Below are 23,909 nucleotides of genomic sequence, written 5' to 3' on the forward strand. Positions count from 1 at the left end.
GGTCTTGCATACCAGCCAAAGGGAGGAGGGAGTGAAATAGTGCCAGGTAGATTCCCTTGGGGAATTTTTTCAGTGAGGGAGTAACTCTTGCACACGTTAGTTAATAGGCTAGACTAAGCTGTAAGGAGAGACAATGATGTGACTTTTAAAGGACAAAGGGATTTTATTTCCCTCTCACGTAATAGTGGTCTAGCAGCTTTGCTTCACACCATTGTTCTTGGTCCCATCTTTCTTCATCATTTCTGTGCCATCTCCTAGATCTAGGTTGTCAACTAGCACAAAAGTAGGAAGGGAAAGTGTGGAGGAAGCAGCCAATGTTTTTAAGGGCTCTGGGCCTTAAGTGGTGTGCACTGCTCCGTCTCACATTCTGTTGATGAGAACTTGGTCCTTGGCCTTGTGTAACTGCAATGGCTGCTGAGAAATGCAGTCCTGAGTTAGGTGACCAGTGACCAGCTTGCAGCTCTGTGTTTATGGAGAAAGGGGAGAAGAAATTTTGTCAAGCAGTTGGCATCTCCATCACAACTCCCAAACTAGATTTCCTAGGAGGCTTATCCGTTCTGAATGATGTTCCTGTGGCAGATAGCACTTCCTCAGGGAAGTGCTGGGAACCAGGAGTGCTTAATGGGAACTATGTCAGTTTCAGTTAGGTTCAGGTACATACCACAGAAAACCTAAAATAGGGACTTCCCTGGCGGTCCAGTGGTTAAGACCCCACACTTCCACTGCACGGAGTGTGGGTTCGATCCGTGGTTGGGGAACTAAGATCCCACGTGCCATGCGGCACAGCCAAAAAATAAAAAAATTAAAAATAAATAAAGGAAAAAAAAAAAGAAAACCTAAAATAACAGTGACCTAAGCAAAGTAAACGTTTGTGCTTTTTTTCTCTTAGATAAAAGGCGTTCATCACATCTTTTATTTATTTAATTTTGTTGCCCAACAGAACTTGATTGTAAATAAAAAAGAAATCTGTTATATACTTTTCAAAAAAAAAAAACGTTTGTCGTAATGATGCATCATGATGTCAGGGACTCTGTTTTGCCATCTCAGCATTTGCTTTCCTCCTCATGGTCCAAGATGGCTGCCTGAATTCCAGCCATCTCTTCACATTCCCTCTGGCAAAAGGAGGAAGAAAGGCCTTCAAAGGCATTTCCTGGAAGTCACACGCAACACTTCCATTTACACCTTATTGGTCAGAACTTAGTCACACAGGGCACCTAGCTGCAAGGGAGGTTAGAGATGTAGCCTTCTTTCCTGGCAGTTATGAGTCTCACCCTAAACTGGGGGTTCCCTTGCTGAGGAAGAAGGGGGAGAACAGACATTGGGCAACAACAGGCAGTCTCTGATAGAGACCACATGCCCCTGTGTCCTCACTTGATGGCCTCACCTCTGCCTCTGGGGGGGTGTGTGTGTGTGTGTGTGTGTATATGTGCCCATGTTAAATTTTAAAACCCATCTTTGTACTTATCTGAAGGGAAGAAATCATCATAATAGCTGACATTTATTGAGTGCCTACCCGGTGCCAGACTCTGTTCTATGTCATTTATTCTTCACAACAGCGCTCTTAAAGTGCTTACATAGGAGAGCTTAGCGTAGGACTGTTGACAGAGGCTTGGGCGGAGTCAAGGGAACCAGAAGGGCTCGGTGAAATGTCCAGAGATTAGCAGCAGCAGGAAGCCATGGCCACCCCTGAAAGGGCAAGGGGACAGACCAGTGTCACTCCACCGGCCCCACCAGAGCTTAGAGACGTGGAAGAGGGGCTGCCTCAGACCAGGTCAGGAGGTGGAGCTGTAGAAGGAAGCCAGGCCAGCAGCCCTGGGAGCTGGGTAGGAGTGGCCCCAGGAGCAAGTCAACACCCTGCCTGTCTCTCCTCCCACCTTGGAGCCCCCGACAGTACCCGCCTTGGGCTGAAGCCACCTGGAAGCCAGAGAGCAAGGGCACCTGGGGAAACAGCCCACAGAGTGCAGCCTCCTGGGGAGACAGTGGGGCAAAGAATGTTAGAAATGGATGCGGGGGAGTGGGGTGGGGGTGGGTGGGAGAGCAACAGAGAACCACCCGCACAGGATGGTTATGACCGCCTTTTACAGGGAAGGGGACCGAGGTGGGGAGAGGGTAGGGCACTCGCCCAGCTGGTAAGCAGCAGAGGCAGGACCCTGCTGGCCTCAGATGCACGTCTGCACGTCCCGAGTGGGGAAGGCAGCGCAAACACAGCTCTGATTTGACTGTCAGTCTGCACAGCGGAGGCATCTGATGCCTGGTGAGCGTGTGGAGAGATGTGTTTCTGACTGGGAGTGACCGTGTCCCCCTCGCCCTCGCAGGTTGCTGTTGCGAACCTCAGCGAGGCCGTGCAGGACGCAGACCTGCTGGTGTTTGTCATCCCCCACCAGTTCATCCACCGGATCTGCGAAGAGATCACGGGGAGGGTGCCCAAGGACGCACTGGGCATCACCCTCATCAAGGTGACGGGCCCTCGCTGCGCGCCGGTTACTGGGAACTTCCTTTCCTCTTTCACCTCTTGGAGATAAGGAGCTGAAGGGAAGTTATGGCTGGTTTGGATTTGTTTTTTCAAAGATGCCTGGAAGAGAATCAAAACCACGCCATCCACGAGCCTTGCTCCTCTCACATTTAGGAGGGGCTGCTTTCTATGTAGAGAGGGTTCGCAGGGGCAGGGGCGGGGGGCGCAAGAGTGGGGTCCCCCAAAGAAAGAACCACCAGCTCTGGAAATCTTGCATGGTTTGCATTCACTGGGAAATTAATCATCTTTACTTCCCACTCCTGGGTTTATTCCCGAAAGAGAGGGTTTTTAATCAGAAGTCCACAAACCACCCACAGTGGTCCACAGATAGAATTCAAGAGTTCATGGACCTAAATGTGGGGGCGGAATTGCATTTTTATTCATTTTAACCGCTAACTGAAACAAGCGTTTCCTTCGCTTATGAGTGAAGGCCACAGGCCAGAGTTTCAATGACAGTAGTAGGACCTTGACCCTGTGATCTATAGAAATTACAGGTATTTTCGTATCACTTTACAGTGGCTTCAGATATCTCAAAGTATCATTTATGCTCATCACTACTTGGAAATTATGATAATTATTATACCTGCCATGACATCTTTTTATAATTACATTGATAACATACATATACTACTTTGTCACAAATTTTTTTTTAACATTTGATAACTATATTTCAGTATAATTGTCTTCCTGGGTAATCTTATGTATTTTGCTTTATGCATATGAAGTCTGAGAACGGGTCCATAAACTTCCCCAGGCTGCCAGGGGAAGAACCCTCTGTGAGAGAGTGTGTTCCATAGTGTTCATAGGTGAATGTTTATGAGAGCAAACAGTTCAATGTCAGTCATCAATAGACTGGACAGATGAATGGTGGAATACTTCACAGTAGTAAATGGGAATGAACCAGAGCATTCATGCAGCCGTGTGGGTGAATCTCCAAAGTAATAATATAGCACAAAACAGCACAAAGGTGAGCAGTACAGTTTCATTTATAGGTTTTCAAAAATACACTGATATAACTTACTGTTTAGGTGTAGTTTTATGTGGCAAAATGATCAAGAAAAGCAAGGGAACAGGGCATAAAGCATTCAGGATAGGGCTTCACCCTGGTGGGGACCAGGAAACACTCATAAGGAGGATGCACTTGGGGAGAGACACAGGGCACTTCAGTGGTGTCCTTCATGTTCTCTTTCTTAACCTGGGTGGTTACATTTTCATTTAATTTTACTCTTTAAATGGTACATACACAGTATGTTTACTGTTGTAAATAAGAGAGGTTTTTCAAGTTGCGTATGCCATTGGAAGTCTGAATCTAGGTGACCTATAAAGCAATGATCTCCTGCCTCTTGTCCTTGGTGGTTCATTTTCCCCTAACTTGCTGACATCCTTGCAGGGCATAGATGAGGGTCCTGAGGGGCTGAAGCTCATTTCCGACATCATCCGAGAGAAGATGGGCATTGACATCAGCGTGTTGATGGGAGCCAACATTGCCAATGAGGTGGCCGCTGGGAAGTTCTGCGAGACCACCATCGGTGAGGGCCACCTGGGGAAGGGACATTGGGTGCCTTAACAGGCACACTTTCCGTTTCTGGAATTTTCTATAGTGGACTCTTCCCTCCTGCCCTTAACATTCTTGGGGTGGACATTCAGTGGGGTGGGAATTTTATGTAGGAGGCCATTCTGTGGGACTGAAGCATTTCAGTAACCTCTGGAGTGAAAGTAAAGCCAAGGAGACCATGTTGACCTGCTGTGATCCAGTAATGCATTATCGAGGTTAAACACAAAAACACAAGGGTACTTGTACCAAGAAGCAGGTGGTTACATCCATGGTGGGGCCTTAGAAACCCAGCTTTTCTTTTTTTTTTTTTTAAACAACAGGAATTTATTTCTTACAGTTCTGAAGGCTAGAAAGTCTAAGATTAAGGTTTAACCAACACTTTTCTATGATGAGGGCTCTCTTTCTGGCTTGCAGACAGCTGCCTTCTTACATGGGGGTGGGGGGGGTGGGATCAGGGAAAGCAAGTTCTCTGGTACGTCTTCTTATAAGGGAAACCCAGCTTTTCTTTACTCACAAATGCCAGGATCTGGATGCTCATTAGATTCCAAGGAGATCTAGAGATTAATGGGAATGATCCCCACTTTTAGGTGAATAAGCCCAAGGCCCAGAGAGTAAGTTACCTGCCCCAAGGTCACACAGCTAATATAGAACCCAGGCGTGAACTTGGGTCTCCTGTTTCTTGAAACAGAAAGCTCTTTCTACTCTTACACATTGGTGTTGGGAAAATTTTTGTTTCTTTTAAAAAGGGCTTTGGAATTCCCAAGTGCCCATATTATAGGACTCTTCAGAAGAGTAATACTGTTGGGTTTGCAGGTGCTTTGCAATAGTGTATTTAAGTTTATCTACCACTCCAGAACTTACTTCCACCCTTGTCAAACACACCAGCAATGTGAATCATTTCTCCTTGGCAGCTTTGTTAAAGGAAGCTCTGTTGTACAGACATTATCTGATTACAGGGGGAAATAGAGATAATCAAAAGAAAACCATTTTTAAAAAATTTCTTTAAAATTTTTATTGGAGTATAGTTGATTTACAGTGTTGTGTTTCTGCTGTACAGCAAAGTGAATCAGTTATACGTACCCATATATCTACTCTTTTTTAGATTCTTTTCCCATATACGTAATTAGAGTATTGAGTAGAGTTCCCAGTGCTCTATATGTAGGCCCTTATTAGTTATCTATTTTATATATATTAGTGTGCATATGTCAATCCCAAACTCCTAATTTATCCCTCCCCCTGCTTTTCCCCATGGTAACCATAAGTTTGTTTTCTATGTCTGTGACTATTTCTGTTTTGTAAATAAGTTCATTCATACCACTTTTTTTAGGTTCTACATATAAGCAGTATCATATGATATTTGTCTTTCTCTGACTTACAAAAACCATTTTTAATTTCATTTAAATTTCATTATTTTTTTCTATTTGTGGCAAACTATTTACGGCTGTAGTTGTATACTCTTATAATTGTTTCATTTACTTCTGTCAGCATACATCTTCATAGTTGCGTAGCATTCTGTTGACAATCCATTTATCTGGGCACTTAAAAAATTTTTTTGAAGGGGGAGAAACGATAATTTTGGAGAGGAGAGGTATCACAAATAGTAAAAGGAGGAAAACAAAATGACCTATAATAACATTACCCAGGTTGATATTTACAAGAGCAATGTAGTCACAGGTAAGAAAATTCAAATAGTACAAGGAGGTATAAATTAGAATTAAGATTGTAATTTCCCACCTATTCCCTCTTCCCAAAGAGAATCACTGTTAGCAGTTCCTATGTATCCTTCCAGAAAAAAAATTTTCATATGTATGCTAGTCTGTATATAGGTTTTATTCTTTCATAGTTCTTTTATTCATCTATGCTTTTAATGTAGCCTGTCAAATTGTTCTGTAATTACTTTTATTTTTCAAAAATAATTGTTAACTAGTTGTTCCAGCTCAATCCTATTTGCCAGTAATCAATTTGCTAATCAGTTGGTTAGGATTGACTGGTTACACCAATCATTCTATAGGGTTGAGACTTCTCCAATCCTTGATTCAAAACGGTAGATTTGAGGGACTTCCCTGGTGGTCCAGTGGTGAAGAATCCGCCTTCCAATGCAGGGGATGCGGGTTCGATCCCTGGTTGGGGAACTAAGATCCCACATGCCGGGGGCAACTAAGCCCATGTGCCACAGCTACTGAGCTCACGCCTCAATGAGAGAGCCTGTGTGCCACAAACTACAGAGCCCACGTTCCCTGGAGCCCACGCACCACAACTAGAGAGAGAAAACCTGCACACCATAACTAGAAAGAAGCCTGTGAGCCACAACGAAGAGCCCATGCTGCAATGAAAGATCCCACATGCCACAACTAAGACCTGAAGCAGCCAAAAAAAAAAAAAAAACCTGTAGATTTTAGCTAGGATTTTTACATGCCTCTTGGCCTTGTTTCTCCGAGTTGGGTGCATTAGACTTTTTTGGTGTGTAACAGACAAATGCACAGAAGTTACATCTCTTCCTCTGGCTTCTGTTTACCCAGTGCTTCTACTGCCTTCTCTGTGGGTTGGTCCATGGCTGGTAAGAGTGACCTGAATTAAATTAAATTAACTGTTGAAAGTAAGATAGAACAGGAAAGTGATATTTTAAAATTTTTCTTATTTTATCTGAATTTAATTGTGAGGAAATATCAGACAAGCCCAAAGAAAGGGACATTGGTACAAAACAACTGGTCCGCACTCCTGAAAAATGGCAGTGTCATAGAAGATATTGAAAGGCTAAAGGAGAAGTCTAGAGAGACCTGACCACTAAGTGCAGTGCAGGATCCTGGGCTGGATCCTGGTTGCCATAAAGGCGACACTGGGGTAATGGGGGAGATTTGAATATGGGTTGTAGTTAGATAATTGTGTCAAGGTTAAATTTTCCGGATTTGATCGTTGTGCTGTGGTTATCCAGGTCTCCTTTCTTGATGGCATTAGCAGCCAACTCATTTTTAATTATGACAGATTCAGGAATCTTAGTCCACTTGAGTCTCCTGTGCAGGAGGAGGAAGATGGCATTGTTTTCAGTGTCTGGTAAAAATACTAACGAGCATGGGGCACTGCGGCACCCCCTTGTGGTGAGAAATCCCTTCCTCCTTGGGACTGACTTCACAGAGTCCGAGACTTCCACTCAACCCACAAATATTGTTCAAAGTCTGTTATGTATCAGTCATGATGCGAAATGTCAAGGATTCATAAGCCCCTTCTATGCAGAAGGAGCTTCTAGGTACACAAACAATAGGGAATTACAGACTGAGATGAGTGTTTTGAAGGAGTCTTATTAAATAGGTTGATTATCTCCAAAACTTGGTGTGGAAGAGAAGTGGGATTTTCCTGTCTTTTGGTTCATATTGAGTTTGGGGAGCCCTTCCACGTGGCTGATGGGCCTTCCCTGTTCTGGACCAGATGCCATGGGTCCCTGCTTGCTGCATCACTGCTCATGACTGGTAATAATAATACGATCAGTGCTTTCTTATCCATGATTTAAAACAATAAAAGATCTAAAAATTTGAAAGGTACATTTGATAATGCCATTTGCAGCAACATGAATGGACCTAGAGATTATCATACTAAGTGAAGTGAGTCGGACAAAGACAAATATCGTTTGATATCACTTATATGTGGAGTCTAAAATATGATACAAATGAACTTATTTACAAAACAGAAACAGACTCACAGACATAGAAAACAGTGGTTACCAAAGAGGAAAGGGGGTGGGGTTGGGATTAGCAGATACAAACTACTATATATAAAATAGATAAGCAACAAGGTCCTACTGTATAGCAAAGGGAACTATATTCAATATATAATATATTCCATATCCTATAATAAACCATAATGGAAAAGAATAAAAATAAATAAAAGGTGAATTTGAGAAAATGTAAGATTGCTGTAAATCAAGCTCACCTATGTGTAATTTGCAGCCACAGAGGTACCAGCAGATGCCACCTTGTATCAGTGGCAAATGGAGAACAGTCTTCTCCCTGCCATGTGTCAGGTTACTCACAGCTGCTGATGGTTGGATTAAAGTGGCTCGAGTGGGAGGAGTGAGGGCCTGTCTGTAACGCTTGTGAGCCTCCCTCCTGTCGGAGGCACCAGGCAGTGGCCGTGGCGGTGAGGACAGAGGAAAAAGACAGGAATAACATCACAATGTGAGACCGGGGCTGGTTTGCCCAACCCAGGTGAAGAAACGGTGCTGCTGGTCTGGAGGACTGTTTAAAAAAGGAAGAGGACAGTTTGCTCAAGTGGACATACTTCTGATATTTGGACAGAGGAGAACTCAGCTAAATGACATCATAGCAATGCCTGTAGAATAGAAAATGTGTTTCTTTTTTTGTTGTTGTTTATTTTGGGGCCGCACAGCACGGCACGTGGGATCTTAGTTCCCCGACTAGGGATCGAACCCGTAACCCCTGCATTGGAAGCACGGATTCTTAACCACTGGATCACCAGGGAGGTCCTGAAAATGTGTTTCTAAGTATCGGGTGTAAGTATTTTAAATATTTTATTATACGATGGCAAATTTCCTTAAACCAAACAGAAGTAGGGAGAACAGTATCATGACACCACTGCCCATCTTTAGTAATGATTAACTGCTGGCTGGCCTTATTTCACCTGTTTCCCACCCTCTTTCCACTCTCCCCTGGATCATTTTGACATTATATTACTTCTGGGTGTAATTTTGATTGTTGACAATCCTCTTTTTTTCCTGCGTTGGAAGACCATAGTTCTGATTGTGATGTTTGTTGCTTGTTTATCTTCTCTTTTCCCACCCCTGAGAGGAACATAGCGTAGAGAGGGAGTGCGGGCCCTGGAGCCAGAGCATCTAGGTTAGAATTGGGGCTCTGCCTCCTACTAGCTGTGTGACCTAGGGCAACTTGGTAAACCTCTCTGGGCCTCCTGTCTGTCAATGGGGCAAATCAGTCATAGGCATGTAAGTATCAGCTATCTTATTATTATTATTATATAGACCTTTGTGTGATCGTTGTGAGCCTAGGCTGTTTTCACACCTGATTCCTAGTTAACCTCAGACAGTCCTGAGTGCCATAGTGTTTTACTCATGAGGCTAGAGGAGGTTAAATCAGAGGTTTGCCAACTTGTCTGCCTATTGGAGTCACCTGGGGAGCTTCAGAAATTAGTGATGCCTGCTCCACCCCAGAGCTTGTAATTTAATGGGTCTGGGGTTTGGCCAGACTTTGGTGTTTTTAAAGATCCTGGGTGATTGTAATGTGAAAACAAGCTTGGGAATAGGCTTGAGAACCTCGAGGCAGGAAGGGCCAAAGTGCCATAGTCCCCAGGCTCTGTGTGGAGATCATCACGTGGGAGCTAGGTCTTGGCTGGTGAATTTTATCATCCTGATTTCTGGAGCCCTCCCAGAGCAGAGCGCCACCCTGCATCCCACCAACCAGAGCAGATCTCACATCAGGCTCTATGTGTAAAGTTTTATTTTTGTTTTGAACTGAAAGTCGCTAACCAAAAAAATAAGGTGAAAAGTACTGATCCTCTGTGTCATTCTAAGCATGGTCCCAAGGGAGGGGATACAACGGGAACAAAAATGAGGACCCTTTGAATGCATTTCCGTCTTCCACAATTGTCAGGAACATGTTTGTTGATGTTGTATCAGTTCTTTTGTTGCCATAGTGATGCTAAATAACAAACAATCCCAGATTCTCAGTGGCATCCAAAATAAGCACAGCTAACACGTGGGTTAGCTGTGGGTCCACTGGAGGCTGGCGGATCAAAGCTGGGGTCGTTCTGCTCCTTTGTCTCATCTTCCTGTAGAGTCCAGCGGGCCAGCCAGGATGTATTCTCACAGTGAAGGCAGAGGGACAAGGGAACCAGCCCTACTGCTGCACAAATAGGCTTCAGGCCTCCACTGTGTCAGGTCTATTAATGTCCCACTGACCAAAGCCAGTCACATGACTAAGCCCAAGGTCAAGGGGTGGGGAAATCTGTCCCACCCTCTGTGAGTCCAGGCACATCCTCTGGTCAAGCCAAATGCTGGTAGAAAGGGATGTACTTTCCTCCCCTGGAAGGAGCTTATAAGTAAGTGTGCATGGTAGCAAAAAGTTGCAACAGTTTTAGATATCAAATAATAGAAAGATGCTTAGATAAAATATGATGCATGTATGCAGTAAACTACAAAGCAGCCATTTAAAGTAAAGTAGAAAGTGTATGATGTCACTGAAAATTATTCCTGCCATAAACGGGGGAAAGCAGATTATGAAATCACCTATGTTGTTCTCAATTTTGAGAAAAACTATGTATATTCCTATTTCAGTAAGTTAAAGATGTATGCCAAATTGTTAATGATCCTGTGGTGGGATTGTGGAATATTTTAATTTTCTATTTCTAGTCCTATGACTCTTCAAAATTTCCTATCAGGAAAATATGTTATTTTTGTAATAAGAAAAACGTCACTTTAAACTGTGTTAGATGCAAAAATTAAGATGAGAGGCTGTTATTAATTTCCTTTTTTCTAACCTTTCAATAGGCAGCAAGGTAATAGAGAACGGCCTTCTCTTCAAAGAACTTCTGCAGACTCCAAATTTTCGAATTACGGTGGTGGATGATGCAGACACGGTTGAACTGTGCGGTGCTCTGAAGGTAAAGCAGCCTTGATATTTACGCTCACAGGAGGAGTGATCACACAGGGCCACTGCTAGCGTCATTGCAGCCAGTCCTGAAGAATGGCCTCTGTGTTCTGTGCACGTACTTCTGGGGAGAATAGTGAATTGGCAGCCTTGTTTATCACTTCCTGCTTTGCCCCAGCCTTTCCTTGGTGGTTAGATTTCCTCTCTCACTCATGGTTGGCTTTTATTTGTAAATCTGGGAGAAGGGTGGGTGTTTGTTCTTTGGGAAATTGACAGCACTAACATTTGGAAAGCCAGGGACTACTTTGATTGTGGAGTCTTACCTGGGAGTGAAGTATTCTATTAATTTATACATTTCTCCTACTTACTGTCTTGAGCAGGAAGAGGAACTTGGCCCCTCTGAATGATGCTACTCTACTGGTTTGATGGTGTGGTTGGTTGTTGTTTTTAAAGGAAAAAAAAAACAATCTGCTGCTGACAGGTCTTTCTAAGAACAGCTTTATCTTTGCCTGTAAAGGGAAAAGATCAGATTAAAGAACCAGCTTCTATTGGCTAGTGGCTTGGGAGGGTCAAGGGACGTTTCCGCACTTGGTCTTGGGCTCCTGGCTTGTTCCCCTCTGCCTTTAAAAGTCGTGGTCGGGGTCCCTCTATCCTGACTATGGGGAACAGCCCACGGGAAGCTGGGCTGCATCTTCTCATCCTTCTCCCCTTGGAATCAGAGCTGCCTTCGCTGCCATCTCAAAAAAAAAAAAAAGGGAAAGTAAAGAGCTTTCATGTGAATGGATAACCCCTTTGAGTCACTTTTGAGTAATTTCTTTTGTAGCAGAAGCGGCCTTTCAGGAATTTGAGCACCTAGGGTAGGAAATTAAGTAATCTGGCATTCGCCTCACTTTGTCAGGTGAAAATTGCAAAGATCAAAAGAATGCAGGGGAGACCAGTCCAAAGAGTGCCTTCCCATGCTTTCTCCAAAGTGTACACCTTTTTTCCTGGTCAGAATTGAAAACCACTTTGTAGAATTAACATCGTGTGTGTATGTGTGGTCACGTCTCCATACAATGAGAATTTTAAAAATTGAAGCCAACGAAAGACTTGGGCTCCCAGGCAGTCCATCTTTTGGGCCTCTCACTGTTGTGGCCTCTCCCGTTGCGGAGCACAGGCTCCGGACGCGCAGGCTCAGCGGCCATGGCTCACGGGCCCAGCCGCTCCGCGGCATGTGGGATCTTCCCGGACCAGGGCACGAACCCGTGTCCCCTGCATTGGCAGGCAGACTCTCAACCACTGCGCCACCAGGGAAGCCCCAGTCCGTCTTTTTGAATGCTGGTGGGGGATTCTCACATTGCACACCGCCTGCTATACATTTAAGATGCTGGCTTTGGCTGTGTTGTTTATTTTTGTTGGTTGAGATTTTTATGTGTTTTTAATAGTCCTTCATTAAACTAATGAGAACTCGCCAGCAGTGGCACCATGAAGGCCTAATTGCTCAGCATGGTCTGTGTGCTCCAAAGCTCTCTTGAAGTGACTGGGTTATTTTCGGTGGTGGATGGGGAGGCTGTGAGAACCCACCCAGAACAAAGGAACAGGGGGAGAAGAAAGATTCTAGATTGAGGGCTCTGGAGAAGTTTCTGCTGATGGGACCACATGCTGGTCCTGTGTCTGAACTGAGCATGGCTTTTCATGTCTGTTGGCAGGAAGCCTCCCCGCTACCCATGATAGAGTGGTTCGTGAGGGGCAGAGGCAGATGGGGGTTGAGGACCATTTAGCATCCTTCCCCTGGCTTTCCTTTAAAACAGGATCAGTTACCATCATTGCTGCTGGCTTGCATCAGAGCTGGGAGTTTTGAAAACTGAGAAACAGGTGCTTTGGCAGTAATTGAGTCTAACCATCCCATTGGACAGATAAGGAGATAAGAGAGCCAAAGAGTAAATGACTCAACCGGCTGTATAAAAAAATTAAATTAAATTAAATTAAAAAAAAAAAGAGTAAATGACTCAAACTTAGCAGATATTAGCACGGTCAGAATGTCATCATGGATTTTAAGATTCAGTCTGGTGTCTTTTGTTACTCTGGACGACCTGCCTTTTCTGGTTGGTGTCCAGGCAAGTTGAATGAAATGAAGCCCTCCCTTGCTAGAGCCTGCCCAACCAGGGCAAATGGGCATGTGTTTCTTTGATTATGTAATTAATCATTTTGTTGTTTTCTTCCTGATTATAAAAGGTAGTTTCACACAACAGAGAGGTGTAGAGAAGAAAGTGAAAATGACTGATAGACAGTCCCTACATCCTGAGATAATCACTATTAATGTTTGTTGTCTCCCCTGCCAGTCTTTTTAGCAAGCACACATTTGTTAGGTCCCCTTTTTAAAACAAAAACTGGATCTTACTGTTCAAGCAGTTTATGTTTTACTTTTTAAAAAAAATTTATTTTATTGAAGTATAGTTGATTTACAATGTTGTGTTAATTTCTGCTGTACGACAAAGTGATTCAGTTACACACGTATATGCATTCTTTTTTGTTTTCTTCCACATTAACAACCTTTAGTAATCTTCTCCACACTAAAAAAATTTTTGAAGTACACTTTTTTTTGTGCTCAAAAACATGAGGGCATTTGACTTACCAAAAAAAGGGGGAAAAAAGGAGGAAGAAAGATAACAGCTCCTTACAAGGATAAAAGAAAAAGAAAATTCAAAATGCAAAATCATGTTGTACCAGTGCATCTTACTGCTTCAGAATGTCCTTCACCTCTTAGCTAAATTAATCTCTTAATCACTACAGGAGTATTCCTTTTTAAATATCAACTTTATTTAGGCATAATTCGTGTATATTAAACTGCACCCAGTTAAATATATAATGCAGTTGGGTGTATATACCCTGAAAATCATCACCACAATACAGAACATTTCCATCACCCCAAACAATTCTGTATGTCTTTTTTTGGTAAATTTATTTATTTTTGGCTACGTTGGGTCTTTGTTACTACACGTGGGCTTTCTCTAGTTGCTGCGAACGGGGGCTTCTCATTGCAGTGGCTTCTCTTGTTGCAGAGCATGGGCTCTAGGCACATGGGCTTCAGTAGTTGTGGCATGCAGGCTCAGTAGTTGTGGCTCGCGGGCTTTAGAGCGCAGGCTCAGTAGTTGTGGCACACGGGCTTAGTTGCTCCGCGGCACGTGCGATCTTCCCAGATAAGGGCTTACCTGTGTCCCCTGCATTGGCAGGCAGATTCTTAACCACAGCGCCACCAGGGAAGCCCACGTATATGTCTTTTTGTAGTTCACCCCTCTCTCCCAAGCCAGCAGCCACTGATCTGCTTTTGTACACTATAGAATTTTTATAATGGAGTTGTGCAATATGTACTCTTCTGTGTCTGGCTTCTTTCACTAGCAGTGAATTTTTGTTTTAATGTAAAGTTTAAGAGGTACTTCATATAGAAAAGTACAGAAACCATAAGTGTACAGCTCAACCTATGTTATTTTTTTATTTAATTAATTTATTTTTGGCTGCATTGGGTCTTCGTTGCTGCATGAGGGCTTTCTCTAGTTGTGGAGCGTGGAGGCTACTCTTCATTGTGGTGTGCAGGCTTATTGTGGTGGCTTCTCTTGTTGTGGAGCACGGGCTCTAGGCACGCGAGCTTCTGTAGTTGTGGCACACAGGCTCAGTAATTGTGGGGCGTGGGCTAAGTAGTGGCACACGGGCTTAGTTGCTCCGTGGCATGTGGGATCTTCCCGGACCAGGGCTCGAACCCCTGTCCCCTGCATTGGTAGACAGATTCTTAACCACTGCGTCACCAGGGAAGTCCTCAACCTATGTTATTTTTAATAAATACTTTATCAGGATTAAGTTTCATTAACAGAGACCCAAAATAATAGTGGCTGGGACTTCTCTGGTGGTATAGTGGTTAGGAATCCACCTGCCAATGCAAGGAACACAGGTTCGAGCCCTGGTCCGGAAGATCCCACGTGCCGCAGAGCAACTAAGCCCTTGCGCCACTACTGAGCCTGTGCGCCACAATTACTGAAGCCCACGCCTAGAGCCCATGCTCCACAACAAGAGAAGCCACCGCAATTAGTCCGCATACCGCAACGAGGAGTAGCCCCCACTCACCGCAACTAGAGAAAGCCTATGTGCAGCAACAAAGACCCAACACAGCCAAAAATAAAAAATAAATAAATTTATATAAATAAATAAATAATAAAACCTGTGCACTAAAACCAGATTTAGTTTCACAAAGAATTTTTTTAAAAATTAGTGGCTAAGCAAGGTAGAAGTTTATCTCTTTCTTGTGTAAAAATCCTGAATCCATATGACAACTCCATTCCACCTAATTCTCAGGGACCCAGGCTCCTTCCAGTTCACGAGGTATGGCTCTTGTACTTGTATTCCAAGATGGTGACCAGAGCTCCAACCATCACATCTGCCTTCCAGGCAGCAGGGTGAAAAAAAGGATAAAGGGCATGTGGCAGCTGTCTTTTAAGGCAGGTTCTGGGAGTCACAGTGTAACACTTTGGCTTCATCTTAATGGGCAGTTAGTACTTAATTGTGTGACTATACCTGCTGCAGGGGAGGTTGGGACATTTCCCCCTCTCTCTGGGTAGCCATATACTTGCATGAAAATCAGGAACTCTAGGACTCAGGAAGAGGAGGAGAGTAGATTGGGAGATACACCCATTACCTGTGCCACAGAGGCTCGGCATTCTTTGTAGGGTTGTCTGTGGTGAGGCTCACCACCCTAATTGCTGGGCGTGTAGGTTTCCTGCAGGGCTTTGGCTGTGATGAATGTACTGTGGGCCACAGCCTGGTGCCCAGTCTCAGCTAGGGCCACATGCGGCTGTGTGCATTTACATGCAAATTAATTAAAACTTTTTTTAAAAATTCAAAATTCAGTTTCTGAGTCACAGTAGCCCCATTTCAGAGACTCAGTAGCCACATTAGTCTTAAGTGAGTCTCAGCAGCTAGTGGCTACTCTGTTGGACGAGCAGATAGCAAGCATTTACGTCATCGCAGAAACTTCTGCTGGACGACACTGCTCTCGCTAAGGCAGCTTCTCATCAGGGTGTGCAGCCTGGTGGGCTGAGCGTGGGCTTGACTTTGGGCCTCCTAGACATCTCAGCCAAGGTGGCCTTACACAGTACCCAACCTGCAAACCATACGTGGTACCTCGACGTAGTTAGGCTACACTTTTCAGGTTTCCGCGAGGCGAGGTCAGATGCACTCGGAGGTGGCCTCAAGAAGAGTCAGGCGGGTTGTTGGACTTACAGAAAATACTGACTTGGTTTTCAGCAGGGCCATTCTCCCTAGGTGGTGAGAGTGTTTGCATAAACTGCGGGTCACATGGGCTGCTCCTCCAGTTTTGTAGTCTTTTTGTGGGAGGGTGGGAGCAAAAGAAACTGAGCCCTATCCAACCCGCCCCGATTCAGGATTGCAGAGACCGCACTTCGTGGAGGATGATAGCCCCTGAGTATTGCTATCACCCGGGAAATGGGCAGGGGCTTAAGGACGCCTGTCTTCTGAAAATCATGGTATTTTTAGCTCTGTGTTTAAAATAGTGAATAAATTTTCACTATTCACGTGAATAGTTTAAAGCAGATTTAAATGCCCAGCGGATAGTGATAAATTTCACAGCTGAGCGCCCTCAGAGGACATCTGTTCGGGTGCTATTCAGGCATGATCTGACCAGCTCAGTGTGTTTATTTTTCTTTTGACAGTGATAAGTGGTAGGTGAGAGAGTGAGGATTTCAGGATGCATCATACGGTGATTAAACGGGCCCAGGATCCCCTTAGAAGGGAGGGGTTGACTCTGCAGCGGCCCCTCCTCCCCGTGGTGGGGAGGCCAGACATCCAGGGGAAACTGGGAGGTGGCCCCGACCTGTGTGCCCCTGGGCCACGGGCACCCTCCTCTGCCTTTTCTCTGAGCGCAGTGACGTAGAAGGTTAGAAGCACGCGTTGGAGCTCAGGGCTCGTGCATTACAGCTCCTGCTTGGATGCTTCCAGTGACTGAGAGCACACTCCCTTTGCTTCTGTCTTTTCCGTTGGGTGGGGTCAACTCTTCTTGTTAGAAAGTTCTTGTCTTGCTGAGCTGGCCCCTCTGTGCCTTCCACTCACCGGCCTGGAGCAGCCTTGCGTGATCTGCTCCCTGGAGAGAACTAGGAAGCTGGGCTGCCAGGGCTCGAAACCCAGCTCTCCTGATCCTGACTGTACAACCTTGGGTGGGCTACTTACCCAGGTGCCTGAGTTTCCTTGCCTCTCACTGTGTGTAGTAACAGGACCTTCCCTGTAGGAACGTTGTGAAGAGTAAATCAGTTAATAATATATGAAGCACTTAGAAACAGTTCAATAAGGTTAACTTTTTTTTTTTAACATCTTTATTGGAGTATAATTGCTTTACAGCGGTGTGTTAGTTTCTGCTGTATAACAAAGTGAATCAGCTATACATATACATATGTTCCCATATCCCCTCCCTCTTGCGTCTCCCTCCCACCCTGCCTATCCCACCCCTCTAGGTGCTCACAACGCACTGAGCTGATCTGCCTCTGCTACGCAGCTGCTTCCCACTAGCTATCTGTTTTATATTTGGTAGTGTATATATGTCCATGCCACTCTCTCACTTCGTCCCAGCTTACCCTTCCCCCTCCCCGTATCAATAAGGTTAACTTTTGTTGTTATTTTTATTATTCTTTCCCATAAATCTTTTCTCCTCCTAGGCCTCCTGCTTTTGCCTCCTGAGCCTCCATGCAGGCCCAAGAGGCAGCCCTCTTTGATATCTGGTTGCAGAGGTCTCAGGAAGGTCTCTTGGACCCGGAGAGGGGTGGGAGTGGCCAGGCCACATTTGCCATACCATGGAAGCAGCAGGGGACAGGGAACAGTGGGCCCGTGGAGCCAGGCACCGGGGGCGTGTCCCATGTGCATCACTTACCAGCCGGGCGTTCTTGGCAAGCCGTTGACCCTCGTTGAGCCAGCCAGGGGGACAGGCACCCACTTGCCGGGGTTGCCATGAGAATTTGGATGAGACCGTGTGTGCAGTGGCCTGGTGGGCTCACTGTAGGTGCTTCGTAAGTAATCTGCAGGAGCCCCTTGTTGAAAGGAAGTCCGTGTTATGTCCCATCCAGTCTGTAGACATTGGCTGGGCTTGGTTTGTCAAGTGACCTCCAGAGTGGGCCACGTTGTGAGGAAGGGGGGGGGGGTGCACAGGGACACAGCCCAGGAGGCATCAGAGAGCCATTTCCACAATCTAACCATTTGGAAGCTAGGCCTTGGCATGTTGCCATGGTAACTTCGATAAAACCATTTGGTGGGCTCACCAGCACTTGGCTTCGTGGTCTCTGTGGTCAGTCCCTCTGCACGTCCTTAGGTGTCTCTCTGTTGCCCCAGGGCTGTCCCACTGTCTGCAGTCCCAGGGCAGGCCACAACTGATCCAGATTCCCTGGAGGAATGTCACCAGCAGAAGAGCCTTGAGAGATCTCGTCCAAGCCCTGAATTTAACAACCAAGGCCAAGAAGGCTCAGACAGGTGGAGTGATTATCCCAAGGTCACACAGCGACAAGGCAGACTGAGAACCAGAAGCCCTCTGGATGTCATGCGTGTGCCCCTCGTATCTCCCTATGCGCTTCCTCAGTTTGGCTGCTATGCCAGGAGGGGTGACTGGGCCCGTTTGGGCCCAGCCTTGGGTGTTCTCTCGCTCCTGGTCTCTGCACAGTGTCCCATCTAAAAGGTCCGGCTGTTCCATCCCAACTCAGCAGCTCTGGGGCAGAGCCGCAGAATGGATCCCAGTTCGCCCGTCAGCATCTCTCCAGCTCCTTCACTCTGCCTGTCCCCTCTCCTCTGCACGTGATGCTGCTAGACGCCAAGCGCGCCCAGCCAGGAATCGCCCTCCCCCCATCCCTGTGCACACGCAGCAGGTGCTCGGGGCTGGTGGTTGCCGTCAGGTAGCTGCTGAGACCTACAGTCTGCATTGCCTGTGTGGTGGGAAGGACTGGAGAAGCTCACAGGTACAGGCAGAGGTGGTACCTTATGAAAACATGCTCCCGGGTCAGGAGGCTGGATTCCTCAGCTCTGCCTGCAGCTGTAGGAGCCGGGGTCTGCATGGATCCTGGCCTTTGCAGAGGAGTAGCCAGAACCAGAGTAAGGCCTGGTGTGATGGCTGAGGAAGGGAAGGTTCATTTAGGGCCCCTGCCTTCTGCTCCCTCATTCAGCTGTCTTCATCTGCTGCCACCCAGGGAGCCAGGAGAGGGTCCTGCTCTGTCGGAAGCCCACCGAAGCTTCTAGAGGGCTCACGGGAACTTTTTCATCTGAAGTGGCCGCGTCCTGTCAGGGAGAGCCTGGCCACATCAGTGCTGTGTTTGATCTGTCTTATAAAAAACTGCATATCAATCAGAGAAGACATTTTTCCTCCCCGGGTCATTCCATTTTCTATCTTATCCCTCAGATTTTATAGTCCTGAATGTTTTAAAAAATGTTCTGTCTTTAATTAATTTTTAAAAATTAGGGGGAGTGAGGAAGAAATGCACTTATTTTAGCTTATTTCTTATTGTTACTAACTGGCTTCATAGTTTAAGGTCTTAAGGCACAAATCCATATATAGGCATCAGGTATTATGGCAAAATGCTTGTGTGGTTAGACAGAGTCAGAATACTTGCATTTTTTCCTGCATTGAGTGCTCTTGGAGAGGGAGCTGGTAACATGGAAAGAGCTGGCAACCTGAGGGTTGACTGGTGTCCCAAACAAGTCCCCCCCCCCCGCCCCACCGCCACCCCCTGTCACCTCCACTCAGGCACTACTTGGCATATGTGACTGTCTGGTTTTACATAGGATTTGAGACCCAGTTCAGATGCCACTTCCTCCATGCAGGCTTCCCTGCTTTGAAATGAAGCTTCTCTGCACAATCTCGTCCTTCTGTCTCCTGATGTGCTTTTCTGTGTCTTTTCCCAGTGATATTGTCAACTCCTTGAGGACACCCTGTGTCTAATTCTATCTTTGCAGCCCCCTGCCCCCTGAGGGCACCCTCAGCCCCTCCAGGGTCCAGCGGGGCTTCCCACAGTGCACGCTCAGTACACATGGGTTGAAATGAGACCCAACCTTCAGTACCTCTTACAGAATATCGCTTTCTGCTGAGCATCATTGTGATTTGTGCACAGGTTTTATTTTCCTGCTAAGTTGGGGGTGATGAACTTTTTCCAGAAGAGCTCATTAGAAAATGTGGGCTTTGCAGACCTTAAAGGTCTCTGCACAACTACTCAGATCTGTTGACAGCACACAGGCAACCACAGACAGTATATAACTGAACGGGAGTTCCTGGTTTCCAGTACAACGTTACTTATAACACTTGGCCCTGATTTGCTGACCCCCGAGCTAGGTTATCAGCTTCTGAAGAGGCAAGTCTGTGTCTGATCTGCCTGGTGTGCAGCAAAGAGCCACGCAACAACCCAGCGTTTCAGAAATGCTCATTTAGGGATTATTAAATTTATTTATTTATTTACTTATTTTTGGCTGAGTTGGGTCTTCGTTGCAGTGCGCGGGCTTCTCATTGCGGTGGCTTCCCTTGTTGCGGGGTCATGGGCTCTAGAGCACAGGCTCAATAGTTGTGGTGCACGGGTTTAGTTGCTCCGCAGCATGTGGGATCTTCCCAGACCAGAGATCAAACCCGTGTCCCCTGCATTGGCAGGTGGATTCTTAACCACTGTGCCACCAGGGAAATCCCAGGGATTATTAAATGAAAGAAAAGGCAGAAACTTGATCTGCACGTATGCATTCATCATCACGCAGCAATTCTGACCCAGGTACGCTCCCAACAGAAGTGCCTGCTCACGGCCACCAGAGGTCATGTACCAGGTGTCATAGCAGAGCCATTTGTAATGGCTCCAAACTGGAAACTACCCCTATGCCAATCAACAGAACAGATAAATTGCAGTATATTTGCACAATGGAATATAATGTAGCAATGAAAATAAATGCGTTATGTGTAAAAATACGGCTGAAGCTCACAAACGTGATGTCAAATTGAGACAGAGAAGATAGACACGAAGGATCACACCCTGTATGATTCTATTCATATAAAGTTTAAGGACAAGGAAAGTAAACCTGTGCCATTAGAAGTCAGGAGAGAGGTTACCTTTGGTGCAGGGGTGACCAGGAGAAAGTCAGAGGGGCCTTCCTGGGGCACTGGTTACGTTCTACTCCTCGATCAGGGAGCTGGTTGCACAGGTGTGTCCGGTTTGTGAAAATTCATCAAGCTGTGCTATGATTTGACTACTTTTCTGTGAATGTTATAGTTGAATAAAGCATTTGATTTATTCAACTATAAAAGAAAAAAAAGAGGGAGGGAAAAAAAATAAAATAAATAAAAGCACCTATTGCAAAGAAAAAAAAAAACACCATTTGTTCAAAAGTATTTGACCAGAGACTACCATCCACCGTTCCCATTCTGGCTGATGCCCCCTCTGAGCACAGGTGTGGGCTCTTTGCCCTGTGAATGGGAATATGGGAGCCTGGTCCCTTCTTTCTACTCTCTCTCACGGGTACAAAAGCAGAACCCTGGGTCGTGGGACTTCCCTAGTGGTCAAGTGGTTAAGACTCCGAGCTCCCAATGCAGGGGGCCTGGGTTCGATCCCTGGTTGGGGAACTAGATCCCGCATGCTGGAACTAAAAGATCCCGCATGCTGGAACTAAAAGATACCGCACGCAGCAATGAAGATCCCGCATGCTGCAACTAAGACCCGGCACAGCCAAATAAATAAATAAATGTTAAAAAAAAAAAAAAGAACGCTGGGTCGTGTGGGACCCAGGGGAGCCAGTGTCCCTGCCTTCCCTGCATTCTCTCCCCCAGCGGGCGTGTGATGGCATCCCCGGGCTTCTTGTCTCCTTTGTAGAACATCGTGGCCGTGGGAGCCGGGTTCTGCGACGGCCTCCGCTGTGGCGACAACACCAAAGCCGCTGTCATCCGCCTGGGGCTCATGGAAATGATTGCCTTTGCCAGGATCTTCTGCAAGGGCCAGGTGTCCACGGCCACCTTCCTGGAGAGCTGTGGCGTGGCTGATCTGATCACCACCTGCTATGGGGGCCGGAACCGCAGGGTGGCCGAGGCCTTTGCCAGGACCGGAAAGGTAACCCCCGGTGTGGGATCCCAGTCTGGGGAGAGCCACTGACCTGTGGGTGGAGGCTGTGTGTGCTGGGCTTGTCCTGCTAACCCCCATCTGCCTTTGCTTAAAAGCGCTTCAGTCCTATACCCTCTGCCTTGTATGTCGTTATCTTTTCTTGGCTTGCAGCTCTCCTCCCCCACTCTGCTCTTAAAATAAGTGATGCTCTAGATTTTACAGATTGTTTTCATCCTTTGTTTTTAAGACCATCGAAGAATTGGAGAAGGAGATGCTGAATGGGCAGAAGCTGCAAGGACCTCAGACTTCGGCCGAGGTGTACCGCATACTCAAACAGAAGGGGCTGCTCGACAAGTAAGTGTCCCATTGTCCATGAGGCCAGGGGAGCGGCCATCATCCCCCCGCCTTGCTCACGACCCCCAGCCTGGTCAGCACATGAGCACAGGCACTTGATGAGTGTGTGCAGAAAGTTACTGCATTAGTTCCGTCCTTTGTGTGATGTGAGGGTCTATGGCAGGAAGCATCTGCCTACCCTGAAAATGAGCATTTACACAAAACACGAAATGAGGGAGGAAGGCTCAGCGCTGTAGGGCATAGTACAAAATAGGAAGTTTGAGATTCTGGCTTGTCCTGCAGGGTGTTTGGTAAGAGCTACATGACATACATTTTAAATTTTAAAAAAAGATTACTTTGTCCTTTTAATAAAAAGATACAGCCTTGTTAATGAAATGTCAAACAATTCAGAAAAGAAGGAAGGACAAGTTCCCCCCAGGACTCCAGCACTAGAGATGCCCTGTTTAAGGGGTGATGGGCAGCCTTGTAGTCTCCCCACCTATCCTCTGCTACGTGTCCAGGCGGGTCACGTGTTAGAGGTGGCTTGGATCAGCTTGCTCTGCTGCGGGATGGAGGGAGGAAGCCCGGTAGTCCCGCAGAAGCTGCCCAGCGTCTGAGGCTGCCCCAGCCCTTCCTCTTGTTGATTTGCTAAGCCTGTCTTTGTAATCACGATGCTACCACACCACCCAGTAAATGCTTGTGTGGCACATCCTGGGCGTCCTTAATGCTCCTGTAATAGTCTGGAGAGGTGGGTGCCTGGGAGAGTGGGGAGCTGGTCCCCAGCGCGCACTTCTCTGCACCGGGAGGTGGGTCACGGGTCTGCCATCAGCTCCCTTACCCTCTACAGGTCAGTCTAGATGCTGCTGGTTCCAAGCACCTGCATCTTAACCCCACCGCCTGCATCCAGCTCTCCCCCTTGTTCAGCCGTCCAGTTCCCTATTGGAAGTTAGAAATGAGGGGCAACAGAGCATTTGTCTTCCTTCCTTAATTTGCATTTGATTTTTTTGAAACGGCTTTCAATGCCAGCCGGGCAGAGGGGGGGAGTCATAAACAAGCCTCGGAGGAGGAGAACTACCTTTTAATCATGATTAAAAGGAAAATACCCATGACATGCATGGTTTTCCTTACCTATTTAACAGCAGACACTGATGGGTTTGTGTGTGATTGGGGCTACTTTAATGACCGTTAAGTCTTTATCAGGAATTTTTGTTTTAAGTCTTTAAAAAAATACCTGGGTGTTTGATGATGGTGAGTCTCTCCCAATCACAGTTTTAAAGTGGCATCTGTGTGCAACCAAGGTAGAGTCCTAGGATCCCACAGTAGTATACAGATAGGATAGGGTCCTGTCCTTTGATAGGATTCTATGAGTTGACACACTGGCCGGTGTGAGTCTGTGTGTGTTGTCTAACTACTGGAGGATACAGGCTGGAACAGGTGTTCTGGGATCAGCACCTGCCTGTTTTAAAGCAAGTGTAACCAAGCAGGAGAAACCTGCCTCTCCACAGTAATGTCCCATTTTCTTCTGATTAGAAATCGACCCAGCCATCCCTGTGCTTAGTGAGGTCGCTGCTGGATTGAGGGGCACCTGCCCTTCTCCCAGGCCTAGTGTCGAGTCCCATGGGTCCATCCCCCACTGCGCCTGCCCCCAGTGGCACAAGTAGAGCCAAGTCCTGCTATTCTCCCTTTGCACCACCGCTTACCTGGATTTCTTTCTTTTCCATTCCAGCCATCACCATGCTGGTCTTCGTCCATTTCCTTCTCCCTTGCCTGCTATAGAAAGAGCGCTGAGCAGAAGGACAGTGGCCTTGTGCCTCATT

The 23,909-nt window shown here is 46.3% G+C and overlaps 1 protein-coding gene across 6 annotated transcripts in view; it reads left to right on the forward strand.

Annotated features, from left to right (window-relative positions):
• Positions 1 to 23,909, forward strand: part of GPD1L (glycerol-3-phosphate dehydrogenase 1 like) — a 54,921-nt gene that overhangs the window by 24,662 nt on the left and 6,350 nt on the right. For all 6 annotated transcript variants that reach the window (XM_022553894.3, XM_022553893.3, XM_022553895.3 and 3 more), the window contains 5 exons: positions 2,316 to 2,456; positions 3,903 to 4,041; positions 10,579 to 10,691; positions 21,535 to 21,768; positions 22,007 to 22,113. In XM_022553894.3, the coding sequence (XP_022409602.1) occupies positions 2,316 to 2,456; positions 3,903 to 4,041; positions 10,579 to 10,691; positions 21,535 to 21,768; positions 22,007 to 22,113 (734 nt within the window). The remainder of the gene's footprint in view (positions 1 to 2,315; positions 2,457 to 3,902; positions 4,042 to 10,578; positions 10,692 to 21,534; positions 21,769 to 22,006; positions 22,114 to 23,909) is intronic.

This window comes from Delphinapterus leucas, chromosome 10 (genome assembly GCF_059928025.1).
Source record: "Delphinapterus leucas isolate spDelLeu-1000000601 "Yukka" chromosome 10, BTC_Dleu_Yukka2, whole genome shotgun sequence".
Taxonomy (NCBI): Eukaryota; Metazoa; Chordata; class Mammalia; order Artiodactyla; family Monodontidae; genus Delphinapterus; species Delphinapterus leucas.